Here is a 27,307-nt window from a genome sequence, read left to right on the forward strand (position 1 = left end):
GAACGTGTCAAATGTGATGATATGATGAACTATATGGATGACATTTTAATCGGTAGCCAAACGGTAAACGAGATGTACGAAAAATTGCAACGAGTACTCAGCGCTATTCGCGAAGCAAACGTTACGTTAAATATACAAAAATGTGAATTTTTGAAAAACACAATCGAGTTCTTGGGTCATGAGTTAACCCCGGATGGTATTGCACCTGGTCTCGCGAAAACTTTATCCATAAGTGATTATAAAACGCCAACAAACGTACCCGAAGTAAGGCAGTTTCTCGGGCTTAGCGGTTACTTTCGTAAATTTGTCCCGGGATACGCACTAATAGCTGCGCCACTAAATCGACTTTTACGTAAAAACGAGCCGTTTGCATGGGCGGAAAATCAACAAAACGCATTTAATAAACTTAAAGATATTTTAGTTTCTCGACCGGTGATGACTGCGTTTCGAGTTGATGCAGAACATCAAGTACATACTGACGCGAGTTCAATCGGGCTTGCGGGCGTGTTATTACAAAAAGAAAATGAACATTGGAAACCTGTCGTATATTATAGTCGGGCGACCACAGACGCGGAGAAAAAGTATCACAGCTACGAGCTTGAGACGCTAGCGGTAGTCGAAACCGTCGAAAGATTTCGGTACTACATTTACGGGAAACGAATAAAATTAATTACCGATTGTAGCGCAATAACGACAACAATGAAAAAACGTGAATTGGTGCCACGAATCGCACGGTGGTGGTTGCGTATTCAGGATTATGATCTTGATATTGAGCATCGAAGTGGGCAGCGAATGGCGCATATAGATGCGTTGAGCCGTTCTCCTGTTGAAGAACCGCGTGAAATTGAAACGGCATCATTACGAACCGACAAAGTCAAAATAGCTGAAGAAGATTGGCTGTTTGGTATGCAATTGCAGGACCAACATATCAAAGAAATCATCGATAAAATACAACGGGGCGATAAAGGCGCTACGAAAGAATTTGAATTGGAGAAGGGGAGATTGTTTAAGGTAGTCAACGGTAAATACGCTTGGGTAGTTCCAAAGACATTACGGTGGCAAGTTGTCCATAACGCACACGACAAAGCTGGACATTTAGGTCTAGAGAAAACGCTACAACGCATTGGTGAGCATATGTGGTTTGCTCGCATGCGAAATTACGTTAAGTCATACCTTAAGTCGTGCAATGAGTGCACATACAACAAAGTTCCAGGGGGTATGAAAGAGGGTGAGTTACACGTGGGCGAAGTGGAGCCCATACCATTTAAAACGGTGCACGTAGATCACCTTGGTCCATTTCAGAAGAGCGTAAGACGTAATGAACATATACTGGTTATAATCGACGCGTTTACACGATTCGTAATTATACGAGCTGTGAAAAGCACTGCGACTAAACACGTAATCGACGTATTCAAAGACATCAGTAGTTTCGTGGGTATGCCTGGGCGCATTATTTCCGATCGTGGAACCGCATATACTTCTAAAGAGTTTGAACGTTTCTGCAAAGACAACGACATTAAGCATATAGCTAATGCAGTGAGAACTCCACGAGCCAACGGGTTGGTTGAGCGTTGTAATCGAACCATTTTGTCAATGCTTTTGCCAACCGTAACCAACGATAAACGCTGGGACGAATCGCTTCGAAATTTACAATGGTGCCTCAATAGTATGAAAAACAAAACAACATTGTGTACACCGAAGAGTTACTCTTCGGTTTTCGACCACGCGATGTTCTCCAAAATAAGATTGTCCTGGCATTACAACATGATGACTCATCTACAGAAAATATAGACGAACTACGAGCAACTGCAGCAGACCGTATAGTACGAGAGCGCATAAAAAGTAAGCAGCGATTTGACCAAAAACATGCAACTCCAACCAAGTATAAAGTCAACGATCTGGTGGTTGTAGAATACGAAGCTCCAAGTACAGGTACGTCACGTAAATTAGAACCCCGGTACAAGGGACCATCCCAAATAGTCCGCATATTAAATAACGACCGCTACGTTGTACGAGATATTCCTGGGTCTAAAAGAACGCAACGTCAGTATTCCTCCGTTTACGCCAGCGATAAAATTAAACCATGGTGTATTCTACCACAATTATATGAGGCCGAATATAATAGCGATATTGAAGACGGCGAAGATTTAACAGAAGCGTCACGGGGACGTTCCGCATTATCAGGAAAGGCCGAACTGTAAGGGTGGCAACTCTGTTTTGGTCTAAGCAGTAGTAAGTGACGAGCAGCCGACGAGAGTGTACGCCGCGCAAGGCGTATCAATCCTAATTACATACATTCAAACATTATTAAATTTCATATTAATATTTTTATTAACTAACTCATTAAATGTTTAAACTAAAGTGTGAGTGTTCATTTATTTAAATTGAATACATCAAGCCCCTGTTTCCAAGTACCTTTCACATTTTTATTTTAAACATATTGAGTTCCAGCTAAAATTCACCCATAAATTTTATAATTTTTATTTTTAATTTTTTTTTTCAAGTTTGAACATTTTATGTATTTTTATTTCTATTTTTAAACAAAAGCTTGATATTTTTCCTTTAAAATGATACCTATCTTGTTATGCTGCCCGAAAATTTCTTTGATACATTTTTTTTTAACATAGAGGTACAGATAAATGTATCAATTTTTTATGTGCGCTTTACCTAGTTTTCTTCTTTTTTTTTTCAAAGGAAAGCTTTCTTATTATTTCATTGTATAAAATAGTAATAAATTGTAATAAAAATAAAGTTTTGTACAAATAAATAAATATAACTCACATGTTCACTAAGTATTAAGCAAAATATAATACCACAAGGAAAAAAGTGTAAGAACATAAAAAGCAGGCATACCTAATTTTTTACTTCCGTAAAATTAGTCTTGACCTTTACCGAAAGAATTTCAAGGATTTAAAACTCATGCATATTGAGACCTTACATTGTTTAGGCATTAATAGTTTATAATTTTCTGCATTTTTATCGAATTTTTCTCTAATAACGAGCCTTTAACATTTCTTGCGCATTCATGCTTAGGCCTGAGTAGTTTGTGACTACCTGCATTGTTTTTGTGTGAGCCTTGGAAAATAAGCTGCGAATTATTGCTTAGGCCTGAATTGCCTGCATTACGATTAGATTGTCCTTTAGGAGTATTTAAAGGGTTTTTATCATATATACATAAAAAACAATGCAGGCAGTTGCAAACTACTCACGCACGACCATTATTGAACAATCTATTCCTAAAGGCACGCGTAATGCAGGCCATTCAGGCCTAAGCAATAATTCGCGGTTTATTTTCCAAGGCTCGTTAATCACTGGAAAGCCCACACAAAAAACAATACAGGTAGTTACAACTGCTCAGGCTTAACCGTGAATTTTTATGATTTTTGCAATAATTACATAGTTGATGTTTTATATGAAAAATCAATTTGGCGAAATAATTCAATGATTAAAATTCGTGCGAATTTTACACATCATTCATTGAATTATTTCGAAATTTTTTTCCGACATTTTTATTTTCGACATTTTATTTTTCGGGCTTTTTGGTGCCCTAAATAGTTTTTTTTCGAAATTTTTTTCGGTTTTTTTAGTTTCGAGATTAAAATTTTCTACATATCGTACCAGACCCATAAAGTAAATGACGAAAATCGAGAAAAATGTAAGTGTGAAAAAATAATATCGAAATAGTGATACTAATAATTATTTCAATATTTGTTTTAAATGTACCATTTTGACCCCGGTATCACTAATCCGAATACGGAAAGTAAAGATTGTATTTCTGTCGAAAAACGTTCACAAGAAGCCAATAAATAACCTTGTGTTCCTCACCGGCAACGCTATCCACAGTATTTCTACAGAAAATCCAGGAATATCGAAAAAATTTAATTAATGATGGGTAAAGTCCAAAAAAAAATTGTGTTATTATCGATATCAATAATCCGAAGACGTGATTTTCTGCACAAAATTCCTCTATGCAATGGTAGCTTTCGACCCCCTTTAAACAATTGCCCTGTTTTGGTCCAGCCCAGGCGATGCTATCCACAATATTTCTCCAGAAACCCCTTTTTTACATAATTGGGTTTCTTTACAACCAAGTTATGGAAAATGTGACAACACATGAAAATGGGCAACTTTTCTTTGCAAGTAAAAAAATATACCAAGCAAACAAATATTTTCGACATATTGCCAAATTTATCTTTTGGAATTTTTTTTGCGACAAAATATTATTTCGATATTTTGAAAAATTTTAAATTTAGACATTTCTGTCTCAAAAGTTTTCCACTTTTTGTCCGTAATCCCATTATATTTTTTTCTACCTTTCCTTTTTCGACAATTTTCGCTTCAACAGTTTGATTTTTCGGAATTTTCGGGTTTCTGCATTTTTGCAACATTCTGTTTCAAAATTTCTATTTTCAAATTTCGTGCGGATCCCTTGTTAATACAACGTAATACGTTTTGTTTGAAACCCACATCCTACAGACCTACAACACAAAATAATAAAAGCGGGGTAAAAACCTTCAATTCTTAAACGTAATAGTATTTAAAAGGTTCTTATCACCTTACATATACATTTCATATTTCATTTTCTGCTCTAAATGCAGGGTGAAATTTACTTTTAAGAGGGGTTTTCCCTGGGTATATTAATTTGGAAGAGAAGCAACCTAATATCTACTGTTTCGCTTTCATACTTCCAAAAATGTCAAAATGTAAATTATTTATGACGTTAATTAATAATTAATAATATCATGATATCTTATCTGGGGTAAAGTATATCAACCGTTCCACTTAAAAAGCTTCATCGCTGCGATTTGAATGAAATTTGGTGAAATTGCTGTGCTATATAGTAGTGTTAATTTCACTTAAGTTCGCTCCTAAATTTTGGATGGTTACGGAGATATAAGCGTCTGAATTCTCAATTTTTTTTTGGAAGCCTTTTTTTCTATAAATCATAAGTCGTATAGTTGGCTCTCTAGAAGAAATTAATAAAACGGTTTCTAAAGTATTTTTTCCACTCTCTTCGAATATGAATATAAAATAATTTTTTAGAAAAATTTTAGTACTTAGGCCTGAGTAGTTTTTAACTACCTGCATGAATGCGCAAGAAACGTTAAAGGCTCGTTATTACAGAAAAATTCGATAAAAATGCAGAAAATTATAAATTATTAATGCCTAAACAATGTAAGGTCTCAATACACATGAGTTTTAAACCCTTGAATTTCTTTCGGTAAAGGTCAAGACTCATTTTACGGCAGTAAAAAATTATTTATGCCTGCTTTTTATGTTCTTACACTTTTTTCATTGTGGTATTATATTTTGCTTAATACTTAGTGAACATGTGCATTATATTTATTTATTTCTACAAAACTTTATTTTTATTACAATTTATTGCTATTGAAAATGAGAAATGAGAAATAATGAGAAAGCTTTCCTTTGAAAATAAAAAAAACTAGTTAAAGCGCGCATAAAAAAATTGATACATTTATCTGTACCTCTATGTTAAAAAAAAAATGTATCAAAGAAATTTTCAGGCAGCATAACAAGATAGGTATCATTTTAAAGGAAAAATATCAAACTTTTATTTAAGAATAGAAATAAAAACACATAGAATGTTCAAACTTGAAAAAAAAAAACAAGTAAGGAAGGCTAAGTTCGGGTGTAACCTTACTTTGTCTCCACAGGGAAAATCACCATGTTGTAAAAAGAACCTAGGGCAACCCCGGAATGTGTTTGTATGACATATATATCAAATGGAAGGTATTAAAGAGTATTTTAAAGGAAGTGGGCCATAGTTCTATAGATGGACGCCATTCAGGGATATCGCTCTAAAGGTGGACCAGGTCTGACTCTAGAATTTGTTTGTACGATATGGGTATCAAATGAAATGTGTTAATGATAATTTTAATAGGGAGTGGGCCCAAGTTCTATAGGTGGACGCCTTTTCGAGATATCGCCATAAAGGTGGACCAGGGCTGACTCTAGAATTTGTTTGTACGATATGAGTATCAAATGAAAGGTGTTAATGAGTATTTTAAGAGGGTGTGGGCCTTAGTTCTATATGCGGACGCCTTTTCGAGATATCGCAATAAAGGTGGACCAGGGGTGACTATAGAATTTGTTTGTACTATATGGGTATCAAATGAAAGGTGTTAATGAGTATTTTAAAAGGGAGTGGGCCTTAGTTCTATAGGTGGACGCCTTTTCGGAATATCGTCATAAAAGTGGACCAGGGTTGACTCTAGAATGCGTTTGTACATTATGGGTATCAAACGAAAGGTGGTAATAAGTGTTTTAAAAGGGAGTGGGCCTTAGTTGCATGGGTGGACGCCTTTTCGAGATATCGCCATAAAGGTGGACCAGGGGTGACTATAGAATTTGTTTGTACTATATGGGTATCAAATGAAAGGTGTTAATGAGTATTTTAAAAGGGCGTGGGCCTTAGTTCTATAGGTGGACGCCTTTTCAAGATATCGCCATAAAGGTGGACCAGGGGTGACTCTAGAATTTGTTTGTACGATATGGGTATCAAATGAAAGGTGTTAATGAGTATTTTAAAAGGGAGTGGGCCTTAGTTCTATAGGTGGATGCCTTTTCGAGATATCGCCATAAAGGTGGGCCAGGGTTGACTCTAGAATTTTTTTGTACGATATGGGTATCAAATGAAAGGTGTTAATGAGTATTTTAAAAAGGAGTGGGCCTTAGTTTTATATGTGGACGCCTTTTCGAGATATCGCCATAAACGTGGACCAGGGGTGACTCTAGAATGTGTTTGTACGACATGGGTATCAAATTAAAGGTATTAATGAGGATTTTAAAAGGGAGTGGCCCTTAGTTGTATATGTGAAGGCGTTTTCGATATATCGACCAAAATGTGGACCAGGGTGATCCAGAACATCATCTGTCGGGTACCGCTAATTTATTTATATATGTAATATCACGAACAGTATTCCTTCCAAGATTCCAAGGGCTTTTGATTTCGCCCTGCAAAACTTTTTCATTTTCTTCTACTTAATATGGTAGGTGTCACACCCATTTTACCAAGTTTTTTTCTAAAGTTATATTTTGCGTCAATAGACCAATACAATTACCATGTTTCATCCCTTTTTTCGTATTTGGTATATAACTATATATCGGCGGCCTCCGTGGTGTGATGGTAGCGTGCTCCGCCTATCACGCCGTATGCCCTGGGTTCAACTTCCGGGCAAAGCAACATCAAAATTTTAGAAATAAGATTTTTCAATTAGAAGAAAATTTTTCTAAGCGGGGTCGCCCCTCGGCAGTGTCTGGCAAGCGCTCCGATTGTATTTCTGCCATGAAAAGCTTTCAGTGAAAACTCATCTGCCTTGCAGATGCCGTTCGGAGTCGGCATAAAACATGTAGGTCCCGTCCGGCCAATTTGTAGGGAAAAATCAAGAGGAGCACGACGCAAATTGGAAGAGAAGCTCGGCCTTAGATCGCTTCGGAGGTTATCGCGGCTTACATTTATTTTTATTTATATAATTATGGCATTTTTTTCATTTTTCGTAATTTTCGATATCGAAAAAGTGGGCGTGTTCATAGTCGGATTTCGGCCATTTTTTACACCAATACAAGGTGAGTTCAGGTAAGTACGTGAACTGAGTTTAGTAAAGATATATCGATTTTTGCTCAAGTTATCGCGTTAACGGGCGAGCGGAAGGACAGACGGCCGACTGTGTATAAAAACTGGGCGTGGCTTCAACCGATTTCGCCCTTTTTTACAGAAAACAGTTATCATCCTAGAATCTAAGCCTCTACCAAATTTCACACGGATTGGTAAATTTTTGTTCGACTTATGGCATTAAAATTATCCTAGACCAATTAAATGAAAAAGGGCGGAGCCACCCCCATTTTCAAATTTTCTTTAATTTTTGTATTTTGTTGCAACATATCATTACTGGAGTTGAATTTTGACGTAATTTACTTATATATTGTAAAGATATTAACTTTTCTTTTAAAATTTGAATTAAAAAAAAAAAATTTTTAAAAGTGGGCGTGGTCGTTCTCCGATTTTGCTAATTTTTATTAAGCAGACATATAGTAATAAGAGTAGCGTTCCTGCCAAATTTCATCATGATATCTTCAACGACTGCCAAATTGCAAAACTTCCAAATTACCTTCTTTTAAAAGTGGGCGGTGCCACGCCCGTTGTCAAAAATTTTACTAGTTTTCTATTCTGCGTCATAAGTTCAACTCACCTAACAAGTTTCATTGCTTAATCCGTATTTGGTAATGAATTATCGCCTTTTTTCAATTTTTCGAAATTTTCGATATCGAAAAAGTGGGCGTGATTATTGTCCGATATCGTTCATTTTAAACAGCGATCTGAGATAAGTGCCCAGGAACCTACATACCAAATTTCATCAAGATACCTCGTAATTTACTCAAGTTATCGTGTTAACGGACAGACGGACGGACGGACGGACATGGCTCAATCGAATTTTTTTTCGATACTGATGATTTTTATATATGGAAGTCTATATCTATATCGATTCCTTTATACCTGTACAACCAACCGTTATCCAATCAAAGTTAATATACTCTGTGAGCTCTGCTCAACTGAGTATAAAAAAAATAAAAAATAAAAGTTATAAAATTTATGGGTGAATTTTAGCTGGAACTCTATATGTTTAAAATAAAAATGTATTAAAGAAATTTTCGCGTGCCAAAATAAAATAGTTATCATTTTAAAGGAAAAATATCAAGCTTTTTTTTAAAATAAATATAAGAATATGAAAAATGTCCCTCTTTGAAAAAAATTTAAAAAAAATTTTAATAAAATGTTTACTAAAATTTTTCTAAAAAATTATTTTATATTCATATTCAAAAAGAGTGGAAAAATACTTTAGAAACCGTTTTATTAATTTCTTCTAGAGAGCCAATTATACGACTTGTGATTTATAGAAAAAAAGGCTTCCACAAAAAAATGAGAATTCAGACGCTTATATCTCCGTAACCATCCAAATCGAAGCGATGAAGCTTTTTAAGTGGAACGGGTGATATATTTTACCCCATCTGTCAACTCTCTGACAGGATGTTCAAGAGGCTACTTTTTAGCGTTTTGGCAGTATTTTGACAGAATGTTGAATTGGCGACGAACACGGCCGGCTATATCAGCTTGTGATAGAAAGAGATATCGGATAAGATAACGATAAATAAATAAATGTAAAGCGCGATAACCTCCGAAGAGATTTTAAGTCGAACTTCTCGTCCAATTTGAGGTGTTCCTTTTAATTTCTCCTACAAATTTTCGGGACGGGACCTACTCGTTTTATGCCGGCTCGGAACGGCATCTGCAAGGCATACAAGTTTTCACTGAGAGCTTTTCATAGCAGTAATACATTCTGAATACTTGCGAAATACCGCCGAGTGGCGACACCGCTGAGAAAAATTTTCTTCTAATTAAAAACCTTGTATCTAAAATTTAGATGTTGCTTTGCCCGGGGTGTGAACCCACGATCTTCAGTGTGGTAGGCGGAGCACGCTACCATCACACCATGGCGGCCACATGAGATCACGATAGTCCCTTTAAGAATCAATTTTGACGTCCATGCAGATGATATCACACTTGCTTTATCTACAATGGTGGTGAGCTCAAAAAATCGTAATGTTCAGAAAACGGGATAAACTGCCTTCCCAAATGCGCATACGCAAATTTTTATTTTGTACAGTCTTTTCTCGCTGATTTGTGTAGGTAGAAGTAAGTCGAGAATACAGTTCACACTCATATCTTTGAAGTTTGACATTTTTGCGTTTGCTCCATATTGATCTAGACGCAAATTCGTAAAACTGAACTTATCACAATATAGTTTGTTACCGCAGGTTAATTTTAATGGTACTTGGTTCACAGAATAATCTGTTGCGATTAAGGCAATTATGAAGATCACAATGAACGTTTTCAAGTTCTAAAGATGACCGTCGAGAGTGCTTCCATATCGTTCTACACATCCTGCGAAAAATTTTAAATTTCGCCATTTCTGTTTCAAAATTTTTATTTTCAATTTTTCGTGCGGATCTTTTGTTTCATTTGAAACCCATGTCCCAAAAATGCATTCAGGGATACGCCTGGTCCACATTTTTAACTTTTTCTCGCAAGCGGGTGAGATATCCGAAAATGTTTACTATTTTGTTAAAGCCTCCATCAGAGGCTTTCATTTGGTAATCATACATTTGGTCTCAAGACCCTAGGTGCCCACGGGCTAAAATTTTCTCGAATTGTTGCATTGTCCTCGATCCTTGATACGTATGCAAATATTAATTTAGACGCAAATTCTTAAAACAAAACTAATCAAAATGTTGTTAATTCCCGCAGGTGAATTTTAATGGTACTTGGTTCACGGAACAATCTGTTGCGATTAAGGCAAAATATAAAGCTCGCAATCACCGTATTCAAGTTCTGAAGATGACCGTCGAGAGTGCGTCTTTCGAAACTATATCATTCTACACATCTTATAGCCATAACGAAACGTTTTCTTTAGGACATTTTCATTTAAAAAATGGCGACGATCCATACCGTCTAACTTTACAAACAAGTTTTAAATCTGATCCTATTAAAAGAAAAACTTTTGAGATGCGTATACAAATAAAAGAAAAGAAATACTGGCTTAATACAAGTATGCTGATGGAGCAGCCATTAACCCTACAGGTGGAAGTGCACTTGGACAAGTAAGTATTCAAATCAGGGCTACAAATAGGTTCGAACGGAAATTCATAGGCTGAACCATCCGCTGTTTTGGGGCTTTGAACCGAACCTTATTTATTTCAAAGTGAATAAAATAAAAATATATAAATGGATGTAATGCGCGAATAACCTTCGAAGAGGTTTTGGGCCGAACTTCTTTTCCGATTTGCGCCGACCTCCTTTTAATTTCTCCCACAAGTTGGCGGGACGGGACCTACATCTTTTATTCCGACTCCGAACATCATCTGCAAGGCATATGAGTTTTCATTGAGAAGCTTTTCATGGCAGAAATACATTTGCAGTGCTTGCCAAATCACTGCCGAGGGGCGACCGCGCTTCGAAAAGATTTCTTCTAATTGAAAAATTTGTTTCTATAATTTTGATGTTGCTTTTCCCGTGGCTTGAACCCACGATCCCCAAAAAAGAGTTCGTTTCGGTTCAAAATAAAATTTTAACAAAATAAGTCAAAATTAAATTAATTCCCCACTTTCCCTTAAAACTTTTTAAAGTATGCAGATAGTATAAATTCAGGTATAGAACTTTGTTAATTTTAATTTTTAATTCAGATTTGACCAAACTTTAAGCTTTTGTATGATTTAATCGGGGATTGCCCGTATTGCTTTTTTTAAATGTGTGAAAACATTTATTTGAAGCAGTTTTTAATTTTATAATTTATTTAATAATTTGGGATAAATTTAAACAACGTGACATCAGGACGGACAAGGCGACAGGCTGTTTCGATTATACCTTGTAAATCTCTTCAAAGCCTTTTATCCCGGGAGTGGGAGTTGAACCCGCACTCCAACGATAGTTGAAATGGTTACAAAAGCATTCAGCTACGTCATGCCTTAGTTGTTGTAAAGTTTTTCCCAATTGCCTTCTCTTGCATATTTTAATCTTTTTCACATTGCATACTTCGTATGCAATTATGTGTTAAAGCTATGCTTGTTGGTACGGCGGTTTTCAAAGAAACTTTGGTATTGTTGATGTTTTTGTTCTATTTATAGAACTACAATGAATTAACTAATTTTGTCTGTTTGTATGATTTAATCGGGGATTGCCCGTATTGCTTTTTTTAAATGTGTGAAAACATTTATTTGAAGCAATTTTTAATTTTATAATTTATTTAATAATTTGGGAAAAATTTAAACAACGTGACATCAGGACGGACAAGGCGACAGCTGTTTCGATTATACCTTGTAAATCTCTTCAAAGCCTTTTCTCCCGTGAGTGGGAGTCGAAACCGCACTCCTACGATAGTTGAAATGGTTACAAACGCATTTCAACTATCGTAGGAGTGCGGGTTCGACTCCCACTCCCGGGAGAAAAGGCTTTGAAGAGATTTACAAGGTATAATCGAAACAGATGTCGCCTTGTCCGTCCTGATGTCACGTTGTCTAAATTTTTCCCAAATTATTAAATAAATTAAGCTTTTGTGATTTTTTGTGAAGTTTCATATAATAAATGAGACATATTTTCTAATATTAATCTTTAGAACGTTAAAGTATAGCTTTTTATCTTAGGTTATGTATTACTGGCAGCTACCTGAGAGAGTCACATAGACTGAGCTAGGCAGTCAATATAAAAGTTAACGCGGCTGCTGTTAAAGCTAGTTTCTTCCAGAGTTTCTACTACTTTTTTCACGGCTACAGCTTCCGCCTGAAATACAGTAACACTGCAGACCCTAACGAAAAGATTAGCCTCGTCTGCCATTTGTGGCCATGGCGCCACCGCTCCACCACTGTATTGGCTCTTATATTATCATCGAAGACAGGTACGGTACCTAGTAGTATCTTCGTCCAATGTTAGATAGCGCTTTGCTGCTATGGCCGTATGGTCTCAAACTGCCAAGCTGGTTTGAAATTTTGAGTCTCGTTGAAATTAATAACACTATGTTCTTCGCCACCAGGTCTACAGGTGGGATGCGTAATCTTTCTGCAATGAGACATGCATCCATATCGCATGGGCTGTATTTACATTAATGAAATTATGACCATCCATGATGGGGACCTTTAAAAATGTATATAAACGGGCTAGAGACTTTTCTAAAAGCCCGGCGCTGTTATCTTTATTTTAAAAGCAATTCAATCCCAAGATACTTTAGTAACAGAGCATCTGAATGCAACATTTCCTTCATATATCTTATTGGCAAGGGTTGAACCACTGGAACAGAACCGGCTCTGTTGTGCAAATGTACTTATGAACCGGTTCAAGTTTTTTCCAAAGTGGTTCGAACCACTGAACCGAAATGGTAGATTTTTGTGCCGGTTTGCAATCCTGACTAACATATACATACACTACCGGCCGAGATGACTTATCCCTAAGAGAGAGTCCCGTGAATCGCCCTTTTTGTCTACAATGGGCTATAATATACATATACCCACAAGCCCCTGGTGGGTAGGGACAACTCAGCCATCAATATACATTAAGGTGGGTCGATTTAAAAATCGCTCATTGCTCTGCGAAAATCGTATTCTAGGGATCTAAAACGAATTTTGATGTCCCCCCCCCCCTCCCCTTTGGGTCGAACTTTTGGGTAGGGGAAATTTCAATTCCACCTGCTGTGTCTTGTGGTGGCTTAAAAAAAACAACACAAGCAATTTTACGATCTGCAATTGTGTCACAGTGATACCTTCATTTTTTAAAACGGTTGAATAAAAACCCACACAACTATGTTTACGACATGCAAATGCATCACAGTAATGCCTTGGTTTTAAAAGGGGTTGTAAAAACGCTAATTTCTAATAATTTTTTTATTTCTTTTCTATTACTAAGTTAAATTCATTTTTACATTTACATATGTTCTGACTAAATAAATTTCTAAAGACAAAAATAAACTCCCAATAGAAAAAACATAGGCATTTCAAAGTGGGATTTTTCAAAATTTGCCCCTACGACCCAAAGGGGGGGGGGGCATCATAATTCGTTTTAGAGCTATGGTTCCTTCGGCAAAGTTTCTTATTTTGATCCCTAGAATATGATTTTCACATAGCAATGGGCGATTTTTTTGCCTCCCCACAAATCGACCCGACCTAATATACATACAAAACAAAAATGAAATAAACACTGACCAAATTTCAACATTATTTCAAATTGAAACGGTGTCTATATTCAAAAATTGATCAAAAACGTTTGCTTTTTAATAATAATTGAACACATACCTAATTTTGCAACAGAGGACGAATATAAATAAAAGGTTCGATTTGGGTTTGTCAAATGTTGATTAAAACAAGTAAAGAAGGTTAAAATCGGGTGTAACCGAAAATTAACTACCCAGCTGAGAGCTTTGCAGAAAAATAAGGGAAAATCACCATGTAGGAAAATGAACCTAGCGTAGCCCTGGAATGTGTTTGTATGACATGGGTATCAAATGGAAGGTAGTAAAGAGTATTTTAAAAGGGAGTGGGCCTTAGTTCTATAGGTGGACGCCTTTTCGAAATATCGCCATGAGGGTAGACCAGAGGTGACTCTAGAATGTGTTTGTACGATATGGGTATCAAATGAAAGGTTTTAATGAGTATTTAACAAGTAAAGGTGTCTAAATTCGGGTGTAACCGAACATTATATACTCAGCGTGCTCTTCAATTGCACATTTCATTTCAGATAAATTACTTCTCAATATAACACGTGGCACCGCCTGTTTAAAAAAAATGTCTCCCCATTTCCTGTTACAATAAAACTTGATAAGTGAAATATCATTGATTCAAAACTATTTTTTGCTAAGTTATAGCTTATTATTCTAGTCTACGACACTTCTAAAAATCTTTTATATACAAGTTGCCGTGGTCTTTAAGCGATCCCGTCCATTTTTTCTAGAAATATTTTCTACTATAGGGAAAATTTGTGTACCCAATTTTATTACGATCCGTTAATTTTTCTTCGAGTTATGGCTCCCGAATAATAGAAAACTGGTTAGCCATAAAAGGGGCAGTGCCACACCCATTTTCAAAAATTTTAGTGTTTTCCTATTTAATGTTATAATTCAATTTGAAAAGTAAAATTCTATTGATACAAAGCTCTTTATCGCTAAGATATAGCTTATTATTTTCGTCTACGACCCTTTTAAAAATCTTTTATATAAAAGTGGGCGTGGTCTTTAACCGATTTCGTCCATTTTTCCTAGAAATATTTTCTGCTGTAAGGAAAATATGTGTACCCAATTTTATTACGATTCGTTAATTTTTCTTCGAGTTATGGCACGAAACATAGAAAATTGCTTAGTTATAAAAGGGGCGGTGCTACGCCCATTTTTTAAAATTTGAAGTTTTCCTATTTATTGTTTTAAATCCACTTGGAAAATGAAATACCATTGATATAAAGCTCTTTTTTGCAAATATATAGCTTATTTTATTCGTCACAACCCTTTTAAAAATCTTTTATATAAAAGTGGGTCCTTAACAGATTTCGTTAATTTTTCTTCAAAGAATTCCCTATAGTAAAAGCAACCTCTCTGCCGAATTTTGTTACGATAGGTTTAACGATTTTTGATTTATGACTAATAATATTTTTAAAATTGATTTTATCACAAGTGGCCGGTGCCACGCTCATTTTAAAATTTTTTTTTTCAAATTTGTATCAAGAGTGTCAATATCAGTCCACATGTCAAATTTCAACTTTCTAGGTGTATTATTTACTAAATAATCAAGGTTTTTTTGTGTTTTACAAAATGTTATATATATAAAAAGTGGGCGTTGTTATCAACCGATTTCGCTCATTTTCAATACCAGTCTATTCTGGGTTCAGATAAGCTCGTGTACCAAATTTGGTGAAGATATCTCAATATTTACTCAAGTTATCGTGTTTACGGACAGACGGACGCACGGACGGACATGGCTCAATCAAATTTTTTTTCGACACTGATGATTTTGATATATGGAAGTCTATATCTATCTCGATTAGTTTATGCCGTTACGGTTTACCGTTATGCGAACAAAGTTAATATACTCTGTGAGCTCTGCTCAGCTGAGTATAAAAAGAAGGCAATTGGGATAATGCTTACAACAACTAAGGCATGACGTGGCTTAATACGTTTGCAACACTTCAAGCATTGTAGGAGTGCGGGTTCAAATCTCACTCCCGGGAGAAAATGCTTTGAAGAGATTTAAAAGATATAATCGAAACAGCTGTCGCCTTGTCCGTCCTGATGTCACGTTGTTTAAATTTTTCCCAAATTATTAAATAAAATTATAAATTAAAAATTGCTTCAAATAAATGTTTTCATATATTTAAAGCAATTAGGGCAATCCCCGCTTAATTCATACAAATAGACAACATTGTTTAATTCGTAATTCGTTGTAGTTCTATAAATAGAACAAAAGCAACAACACTACCAGTTTCTTTGAAATCGCCTTGCCAACGCATAACTTAAACACATGATTACTTACGAAGTATGTACTGTGTATAAGAAAAACATGAAAAAGAAGGCAATTGGGATAAGGTTTACATGACGTGTCTGAATGCGTTTGTAATACTTCGACCACTGTAGGAGATGAACACGATCTATGAAAGTTTTTGATTCTTGAAAGGACGCTGAAGGAACGTTCTGCACTAGCTACAGTGACAGGTATAGTACAAAAGATACGTAAAGCAACACAAATGTTGGGCAAAATTGTACACAGATGGCATTTAGCAATTCCAATGGTGACAGATCTTTATCAAAATTTGCTTCGTAAATGTGTTTCAAGTGAATTGTTTCGCATTCTAAGCTTTGAGAAACGTCCGACCTGTATTTTTCGACAAATTTTGCAGCACTCGCCCAGCCCGTCGTTTCATCCATGTCTTCAAATTGCAACGAAGAGGAAACCGTTTCGTTCAAATTTCTCATAGCTGCAAATCGTTCAGTAATGCCAGTGATTACGGAATCAACGATCACCAAGAATGTATTGTTTTTAAAATCAGACTCTGGATCATCCGTAATCATCTAGTTTCTATTATCTTCAAAACGTCTTGTGGGTTTTCTCTTTAAAATGTCCGGAAACTTTGGCGAGATGTTCAATTGAATAGCAACTGTTGTGCGTTCGTTTAAAATGGTTTTCCATTCGTTCCTGATCAAAATTCAGAAACACATTTTTTCAGAAAACATTAGTCAGAACCCTTTCTTCAGAAAGACAAAATTCAGAGGTCAAAACTCTGAAGTCAAAACTCAGAATTCAAATTTTAGAAGTGAAAATTCAGAAGTCAAATGTCAGAAGGCAAAATTCAGAACTAAAAATTCAGAAAGTAATCAGACAGCAAAAAACTTAAAATTTTGCGAAAATTTTTGCTGTCTGATTACTTTCTGAATTTTGACTTCTGAAATTTGTCTTCTGAATATTGGTTTCTGAAATTTGACTTCTGAAATTTGGCTTTCTGAAAAAAGAGTTCTGATTAATGCTTTCTGAAAAAATTTGTTTCCGAATTTTGGTTTTCTGAATTTATGGGGGACCCACATGTCGGACCTCAACATCTATGGTGGCGTCTCTAGCTTTTCTTTCATTAATTGTAGTAAATAATTTGAACTAAATTGAGGACAGCAAGATACATTTGAACTTGTTAATGTACTTGAGAATGCCAGCAATATCTCCGTAGGCTTGTGCAGACAAATTTAGCTTAAGTAATGCGTTTAGTGCTTGTTTTAATCCTGGAACATGGTTCGCGAATGGTCTGATTGCCTCAATTCTAGCCGACCACATAGTGTCTGAAAGACTGTGAAGAGAGCTCGGTACATTTTTGTGAGGATATCCCATCGTTGTGGGCTGCTGCTGAAAATAGTAAAACATTTTTGTACAACTCCGAAGAAAGTAATTGCAGCCGTACAACATTCTACAGCAGCAACACCACATAAATTGAGACCAAGGCGAGTAATCAGCATTCGAGTTTTGTCAAGAATGTGACCTAGTGCTCCGTTGTAAGCTCCTTTCATATTGGCGCCGTTATCGTACGCTTGTGCACGACGATCTTTTAATGGGATTTCATGTTTACCTAGAGTATGGCAAATTAAATCCGCGATTTCCTTACCAGTTTTTTGGTTACAATCCACGAAAGCCAAAAATCATTCTTGAATTGTAAAATTTGTTGCTTTCGAATTGATATGGAGTTAGCGCAAAATGAACGTAGTCAACATGACTAGCATCAGGCATAGCATCAACGATAATAGCAAAATACTTGGCTTTCTTGCCTTGATATAATATAGTTTCCCTCACGTGCTTTGCACAAGTTTCTATAAACTCGTTTTGAATGTCTGGGGAAAGATAGTGAACTTGTAAACGTTTGTGCTGCTGCTGTGAAATCCTAACTTTCTCCAAATGATCTCTAAGTATCGGATCATAATGGCTTATGAGATCTTATAAAAATAAAAATAAATGTAAGGCGCGATAACCTCCGAAGAGATCTAAGGCCGAGCTTCTCTTCGAATTTGCGTCGTGCTCCTCATGATTTTCCCTACAAATTGGCCGGACGGGACCTACATGTTTTATGCCGACTCCGAACGGCATCTGCAAGGCAGATGAGTTTTCACTGAGAGCTTTTCATGGCAGAAATACACCCGGAGCGCTTGCCAAACACTGCCGAGGGGCGACCCCGCTTAGCAAAATGTTCTTCTAATTTAAAAACCTTATTTCTCAAATTTTGATGTTGCTTTGCCCGGGGTGCGAACCCAGGGCATACGGTATGGTAGGCGGAGCACGCTACCACCACACCACAATGGGATCTTAGATGCCCAAAAAATGTCCATTTTTTGCTCACCAAGATACACACTTTCGCCTTTGAAAGCTAGGCCTCTTTCACCCAAAAATAAAATAGTGCCCACAATTCTATATAAAATATCTTTCCACTTTTAAGTTTCAGTGATTAGCTGTTCATTGATAAGTGTATCAATTGTAGCCTCCTCTTGAATTAGATTTTGTAAAGATCGCTATTGAATATAACAAACATTTAATGTGATCTTGAGTATTTTCGTGTGATGGCAGTTTATCATATAGCTTCTTTCATACCTGGAATTTCGAATATCCGCCAGGACAACAAATTTTAGGTCGATTTAAAGTATTGGAGCTTAACAGACGGCATGACATGGTAGGCAATAAAAAGCATTGCTACTGGCACTCTACACCAACCAGTCACGCTCCACTTTCTATCCATTTGGCAAGATTCTGTTAAACAACGAGGTAGGAAATGCCCCGCCATAACGATCACGCTTCATTTATCTCCATCTTCGTATCATTCTATCTCTTTCTCAATCTCCTTCTCTCTTTTCTCTTCTCTCAAGTTCTTCCCATTCTTTTTCATACCTTATTGCATGTCCCAGAGGGTGGTATGTATTCATTTCCAGTCCCCGTCCCACTCCGAGTTTCAGTCCCAGTCCTAGTTGTAATCCCAGTCCCAGACCGTCTCTGGTCTACTTCCCGGAAAAAAGGATCGTAAATACAAATATAGGCAAATTTATATACCAAATTTCACGCAAATCGAATAGGACGTATGTAAGTAGGTGTGTGGGTATTATTAATTCATGTCTTTATTTCGGCTTCGCATGCACATTTATCAGTTTTGCCAGGTTGATGCGACTAAAAAGAATATAACAATGAAAATTACTTTAGAGCTCTCAGCAACAGCTTTGATTTAGTATCCATAATACCAACATATTCTAGGGGTATCCGGCTCCACGTTTTGGCCTATATCTCGAGACCCTAGTCACCCAGCGCTATAATATATTACTCTATACTTACTAAAGCACACATCAACAGCTTAGCTTCAATTTTATACCCATAATGTAAAAATACATCCTAGTGTTACCCTGATCCACACTTTGGCCTATATCTCGAGACCCTAGTCACCAATAAGTATGAAAACTACCCTGAACTAAAGCACTCATCAACAGCTTTCATTTGCTATCCATATTGTATAAACACTATCTACGCATTCACGGGCCTATATCTCGAGACACCCAGGGGTATGAAAATTACCCTCTACTAAAGCACTCATCAACAGTTTTCATTTGTTATCCCTATTCTATAAACACATTTTAGGGGTACCCGGGTCTACGTTTTGGCCTATATCTCGATACCCTAGTCACCCAGCAGAATAATATATTACTCTGCACACATCAACAGCTTAGCTTCAATTTGATAACCATAATGTAAAAATACATCCTAGTGTTACCCTGATCCACGCTTTGGCCTATATCTCGAAACCCTAGTCACCAATAGTTATGAAAACTACCCTGTACTAAAGCACTCATGAACAGTTTTCATTTGATATCCATATTGTATAAACACTGTCTACGCATTTACGGGCCCACGTTTTGGTCTATATCTCGAGACCCTAGTCACCCAGGGATATGAAAATTACCCTCTACTAAAGCACTCATCAACAGCTTTCATTTGTTATGCCTATTCTATAACACATTCTAGGGGTACCCGGGTCCACGTTTCGGCCTATATCTCGAGTCCCTGTACGTCGATCGCAACCAAACCTATGTAATAACCACTGCGTGAGGTATAATCAACCGATGCATCTCTTCAAACACCGACGACCAACTAAAACACATTTTAACCTTTCTTTTTATATATATAGATTTTTATTTTTCACACTTCACTATAATAATAAAACGAAATGCAAATATTCATTGCTTTTGAAATTCGGCTAAAAAATTGCACAATTGAACAACTAAAGACTCTACTGAATTAAAAAAAAATGTCTAAGTATCACTAAATCGCGGGCCCCTCAGAAACCCCGGGCCCGGGGGAATCCCCCATTCCCCCTCCCCTCTCTACGGGCCTGCGTAGGAGTGCGGGTTCAAATACCACTCACGGGAGAAAAGGCTTTGACGAGATTTAAAAGGTATAATCGAAACAGCTGTCGCCTTGTCCGTCCTGATGTCACGTTGTCTAAATTTTTCCCAAATTATTAAATAAATTATAAATTAAAAATTGCTCCAAATAAATGCTTTCATACATTTAAAGCTATTGTCTTTTCTTTTTCCAGCAAACAATTTACAAAGAGTTTGGCCCAACTAACAAAAATAATTAAGATAATTTTTCCTTAACTTTCATCCACGCAGTTTAATATTAAATAATAACTTATCCGTGCGATTTAAATAAGTTTTTGAGCCAAGCTTTTAACAATACGGAAATAAAAGGATAGGAAATACAGGGGAGGAAACGAAGGAAGAAGACAGGACCGGACAGGAAATGAAAGAAAAGGAAAGGAAATGAAAAGAAAGAAAGGAAGGGAAAGAAGGAAAGGAAGGGAAGGTAAGGGAAAGCAGACGAAATGAGAAAGGAAAAATAAGGAAAGTAAAGGAAAGGAGAGGAAATGAAAACAATTAATTAAGATAATTTGTCCAAAACTTTCATCCATGTAATTTCATATTTTAATAATGATTTATTATTACGATTTGAATAAGTTTTTGAGCCGAGCTTTTCATAACAAACAAATAAAAGGAGAGGACATTACAGGGGAGGAAAGGAGGGCAGAATATAGGACCTGGCAGCGAAATGAAAGAAAACTAAAGGAAAGGGAAGGATAAGAGAAAAGAGGATAAGAAAGGAGGAGAAATTAAAGGATATGAAAGGAACACAAAAGAAAGGAAGGAAGGGAAAGAAGGAAAGGGAAAGAAAAGGAAAAAAGATAAAGGGATATGAATTATCTTTATTTTGAAGCATTAATTCAAAATTCAACAAAAAATTACCATTTTTAAACATTGCAACCTGTGTGAAATACGGTGCGGATTGCTAGTTGTTAAATAAATAAAAGTATGAATGTATAACTGTAGCTCTTTTTGTGTTATTTATTTCATATTTGATATTTATTTATTTAAGTCTATGTTTACAAAAATCTTAGAGACTAGATTCCATATGGATATATGTGTACATATGTATATGGATAGTACTAAACTATTTAGCTTAAAACAGAAAATAATATATTTTTAAAGCAAGTTCGAGATATAGAAAAGTCAATGCAATGATTGGAATTAATAGAGTTGATTACACTTAGAGCGCGTGTGACTGGAGCATTCATGGCATAATTAGATCTTAACTTTTCAATAGTAAAACACATTATGTTGGCGTAAGTTACGTGGTGGCACATGAAAGTTCAATAATGCAAGAAGTATTGGACAATCGATAATGCCATTAACGATATCATAAATGAATATAATAGAAAAAATTACCCTTCTACTCTCTAATGTATGCAAATTAATTAACTTACACCTGGATGTATATGAAGAGATCGGCAGGTCAAAATTTATGTCAGATAAGCAATATTTCATAAATACTTTTTGAACACGTTCAATCCTTTTACTGTGAACTTCATAATATGGACACCAGATTATAGAACCATATTCCAGCCTTGATCTTACAAACGCATTATACAATAACTTTTTAGTATATGGGTCTGGGAGCCATTTTTTTTTATAAATGCCAATAAAGAATACGTTTTAGGGATTATAAAATTTAAGTGTTCAATGAACATAAATAGTGAATCGAATACGATACCTAAGTCTTGAATTTTATTGACCCTTACCAAAGGTATATCAGAAACGTAATAAGTTGAAATCAAATTCTTATTTAATTTAGAATACGTAACACTGTAACATTTACTGACATTGAGAGCAAGCCTATTCCTGTTGCACCAATCATTAAAAGCAACTAATTCTGTTTGAAGTGCAGGAACAACAGACTCATTTTTTATTTTGAAAAAGATTTTCAAGTCATCAGCGTAACTAAGATGGCCGCACTTTTTAAAGCAAGCACTTACATCATTAAAAAACATTATAAAGAAGAGCGGACAAAGGATGCTTTCTTGAGGCACACCCGAAGTAGCCAAATATGGCGCTGACTTTACATTATCGATAACAACACAATTTATTCTATTGGATAAATATGAACTTATCCATTGTAAGAAGGTGGAACAAAACCCCCAATGCTGTACCTTAGCCAATAAAACTCGTTGAGATACTCTATCAAAAGGTTTGGACAAGTCAGTATATATGCAGTCGACTTGGAAACCATCTGTGAAAGCTGGAATGCAGTAATTGGAAAATACTGAGAGATTAGAAATTGTTGAACGTCCTGGAACAAATCCGTGCTGATTTGTGGAGATATGCCGCTGAACTAACGACATTAACTTTCCCATAACCACTTTCTCAAACAGTTTCGATATAACGGGCAATTTAGAAATTGGTCGATAATTTGAAACATCGCTCTTATTACCATTCTTGTGAACTGGTTCAATATAAGTAATTTTCCAATGATCCAAAAAAATGCCTGACTTAGGGACAAATTAAAAATGTACAACAAGGGTTCCGCAACCGAAACCATACATTTCTTTGATAGTCTTTATACTTATAATAATATCATCTATATCAACAACTAATGTTGGGAATTTAAGACAAGACGATATGTTATTTAGCATACCACTATTCTCACTCGGAGCGTCACTAAAGTCGAAATTCGATTTGAAAAACTCTGCGAACAAATTTGCCGAGTCATAAGATGATGTTGAATTTATACCTTGGTAAGACACAGCCCGCGGATTAACTGAAGATGATCGCTTAGAACGAATAAAATTCCAAAACGACTTTGGATTGGATTTGATGTTATTCTCGAAGTAATTAATATACTGATTGTATAAGAATTTATCAAGGCAATTGAACTCCTCAACGTACATTAAGTATTCTTGCTTGTGTTGAAGGGAATTCGGTTCCTTAAAAAGCTTATAATATTTATTACGTTGGCTTTTTAAATTTCTTTAGGTTCTTTGTATACCACGGTAACTTATAAACCCTTGCTGGAAGACGAGGAATATTATTTTCTACTATTTCCGAGATATTGGGCATATTCATAGTCAAGTTAAAGTATGCGCTAAAAAAGTTAAAGCATATTTCAGAAAAAAAGTATACTTTATCTTTATCATACTCGCAAAAAAGCCGCATTCATCGGTTAATCTGTCAAATGAAATGAAATTTCAATTTACGTGTGTATTCAGTAATTTAAGCTGTGGTTTTAATTCAAGAAGAGTGAAAATGTCATACTTTGAGGAAATCGAAAGAGATTTTGAAACTATTGACGATTCGCGAATAATGAGAAAGCCAAAAATATATAAAGAACGATTTGATCCATTTGTTTTAGGGTACATGGTTTCTTTAAATACTAAAAAAACATAATTCGTTTTGCGAGCAAATAATACAATTTGTATTCTTTTTGATATTAGACAAAAAGTGCACACGGCGATGGTTACTAGGGCATGTTTCTGAATTTCACTTTTTTATCGGATGGCGAGCTTCGAAATCAAGTACCTGCATTTGAAATTCAAGCTGATGACGAAGTGAAATTCAGAATCAAGTGCTTGTAACCATCTCTCTAATATGAATAACAAACGTAATTCAATCTAAATATTTCAAATATACTACATGTTAACACCGTTCTATCATTTGGTGCTAACCACTTCTTATTGTATTTGTATCTGGATTTGTGTATAAAATAAATAATAAAACTAATTACTACAAAATACTTAAATGGAATCATTCTTCGAAGCAGATATGCGTATATATACATATAAAACAGCGAACAGAAAAATAGCAGTGCGATTTTTATTAAATTTCCTAAATTTTCTTTGTGGCAGTTTTGTTCTCTTTTATTTTTCTGTAGTAATAAATACAAATTTTAATTAATAAACGAGGTTAAAATACATTTTTTATTAACAAATTGCTTACTTTTTGAATTTTTAGCAATCAGACGCAAGAAATGAATAACAACAAGCCAACGTCCAGATTTGACAACATTGCGTAATAGATTTCTTTATGTAATAGAATTTTGCCTAAAGTAGGCTGTCGTTACAGCATGCCACTAAACTGACTATGATATACTTAGAAATGAAATGTACTCTATCTTTTTAGTGCCGCACCAAGTCAAGCATACTCTAACTCAGGACTATGAATATGCCCCATTACTTTTAAATAAATTAAAACAGTCCACAAGACTGCGGTGACGAAAACGAAGTTGCCAGTCAACATTGGAAATTAAATTATTTATCAATCCAAAATCACACCGACTATAATTGAAACCAATCTCATTATTAAGTGCAACATTTGCATACTCATAAAACTCAAGCTCTAGTATTAATGCTATATGATGCTTGTCAGTATTCGATAACGGAAAACAAGAACAAAGTAATTACAATTTAGATCATTGCTAACAAAAATTAGATCTAGTATTTTACCGAGTGAGTTTACAAAATTATTAATTTGAACTAATTGTAAACTGCAAAAACTATCAACTAAATACATTTCATTAGCATAATTTACATTGGTTGGTATAAGAACATTTTCACCTGGAAGATAACTCCAAATGATTATATTTAATTTAAAATCACCTAATACACATAACTGCGAATTCAAATCGTCCCTCGAAACATACGTAATGTTATTAACATGATCTTCATAAAGCTTCTCCGGACTATTTGGCGGGATATAAGATACACTAACGTGAAGAATACCGGGTTTGCCTTTTATTGAAATTATTAGTTGGTCTATAGCAGTATCAGCTATATTAAGAGGAACCTGAGACGAATGTATTTCTTTCTTAACAGCTATTAAGACTCCTCCTCGAGAGGGAGACCTGTGCTAAAACTATTTCGATCTTTGCGAAACACACTGTACATATTCTTATCAAGAAACTCATTATCATGAAAATCTTCCATTAACCACGTTTCCACGAGAACAATTATATCATAACCACTCTTACAAGTAGCGGCATAAACAGTTGAAGCTTTAGTCCTCATTTCCGACATATTTTGAAAATAAATAGTCAAAGATTTCTTTGTAGAGGGAGCACTATTATTCAAACATGGAATAGTTGGCTCATTATTAGTACTTGAGTTAACACTCACACATTCTTCTGCAGGGACACAGCCTTTTGAAAAAAACGAAATGGCCTCAATTTGACATCAGACGGCCAAATTGATGCATCAAGGATCTCATTATAATTGGATGAGGATATACCAAACTTAGAATTAACATGAGTTACAGAATTGGCATCCGCATCCTTCTTAACAACCTTTTGGCAACGCATTACGGATTTCGATATATTGGAAACTTTTGAAACATAATCTAAAATTGCTTCTTCATCTACCGACGGCTTAAAAGATGACAAGTGAAGCCATTTAAAGCGAACATTTACATTCAAATTGGAATTAGCATTGCTACCAACAACAATTGCACGCGCCTTTTGATTTTTGTTCACGTCACATTTGTTATTAATTTTCCCCTGTGCATTATTTGAATCAGCAGTGCCAATTTAGGGACGGACTCAGCAATATCAGCAGCACCAGCAGCGACGTCAGCATAAGCAATGCATTGATCTGATGGCACCTCATTCGCACTCATGACGACAGCAACAACTTCATCTTCAGCAGAAACAACATCACAAGAGTTCGGCAATGGGAGAGTAACAGACTCTTCTTGATTTGCATTTGCATTTTGCGCTTGCTTCGCATTCGGTTCAACGACATTAGCTTTTGAGCGCGTTATAATAATATTTTTTGCATTCTCCGAACTATTTCGCGATTTAATGTTTTTTGTTTGTTTATTTTTTTCACAACTATCACCACTTATGGACTTTAAAAAGCTACCAAGAGCAGTTAGGCTTTTTTGAGTCTCAGCTATCTTGGACTGCAATTTAGAATGCAGACCAACAACACAATTGTCGCATCTACAAGCAATATTCTTATTGTCTTTTAAAACATTTACAATGCCACTATCAAATTTTGTATATTTAATATGAACTTTTAGGCAACAAAGTCCACATATTAGATGGTCATCAATACCACACGAAATAGAGCACTTAATAAAATTTTTCATGATAGCGTAAGCCACTAGAAACTAGCGAAATAATATACGTCGCGAAAATAATATACGTCTAGTCGCGACGACGATCGAATTAATTGTGTTGTGTTAAAAGTATGAATGTATAACTGTAACTCTTGTTGTGTTATTTAGTATATATTTGGTGATGATGATAAAAACGCATGTGGCTTAAGTTCCCTAGAAAGTTATTTTTATTTATCTTTTCTCTTTTAATCCACCAACAACGGTAAGCAGAGAATGTTTTTTAATTAAAGTATTTTTTAATCATAGTATTATTAAATATTTGACGTAGAAACAAGAATAAAACGGGCAGAGACACCAAATTTATAATTAAAGCCACACAACGCAATGCAAAACAGAAAAATAATTATCAAAAAATCTTAATTTGTATTTTTTTAGTTTCTTTTATATATATATGTTTGTTTTTTTTTTGTGCTAAATACTTCAATTGATTCGCCTTCAATGTATTTAAATGGCTAAGGCTATTTGTTCATCTGTGGGCGCACAAAGTGAACACTTAACACACAAAAAGGAGTACTGAATTGTGCACATTGAAGGTGGTGTTGCGAATTCTAACAAAATTTTGCAAGAACTCAGATTCATTTCTCCGATTTTAAAAATATTGAAACTTATTTATGTATCGGCAAAGGTTTTTTTATTGTTTGTTTACAAAATTTTTATTATTTGACTGTTAAATTTTTTACTTTTTGAAGTTACAAAATGACCTCTGCAATCAGTATTAACGTTCTAAAATATAACAATTTTTTGCGGCAGAA

The 27,307-nt window shown here is 35.4% G+C and overlaps 1 protein-coding gene across 1 annotated transcript in view; it reads left to right on the forward strand.

Moving 5' to 3' along the window:
* Window positions 1-27,307, forward strand: part of Apoltp (Apolipoprotein lipid transfer particle) — a 2,338,027-nt gene that overhangs the window by 769,478 nt on the left and 1,541,242 nt on the right. The window contains exon 11 of the mRNA XM_067766285.1: window positions 10,325-10,677. Within this exon, the coding sequence (XP_067622386.1) occupies window positions 10,325-10,677 (353 nt within the window). The remainder of the gene's footprint in view (window positions 1-10,324; window positions 10,678-27,307) is intronic.

This window comes from Eurosta solidaginis, chromosome 2 (genome assembly GCF_040869045.1).
Source record: "Eurosta solidaginis isolate ZX-2024a chromosome 2, ASM4086904v1, whole genome shotgun sequence".
Lineage (NCBI taxonomy): Eukaryota > Metazoa > Arthropoda > Insecta > Diptera > Tephritidae > Eurosta > Eurosta solidaginis.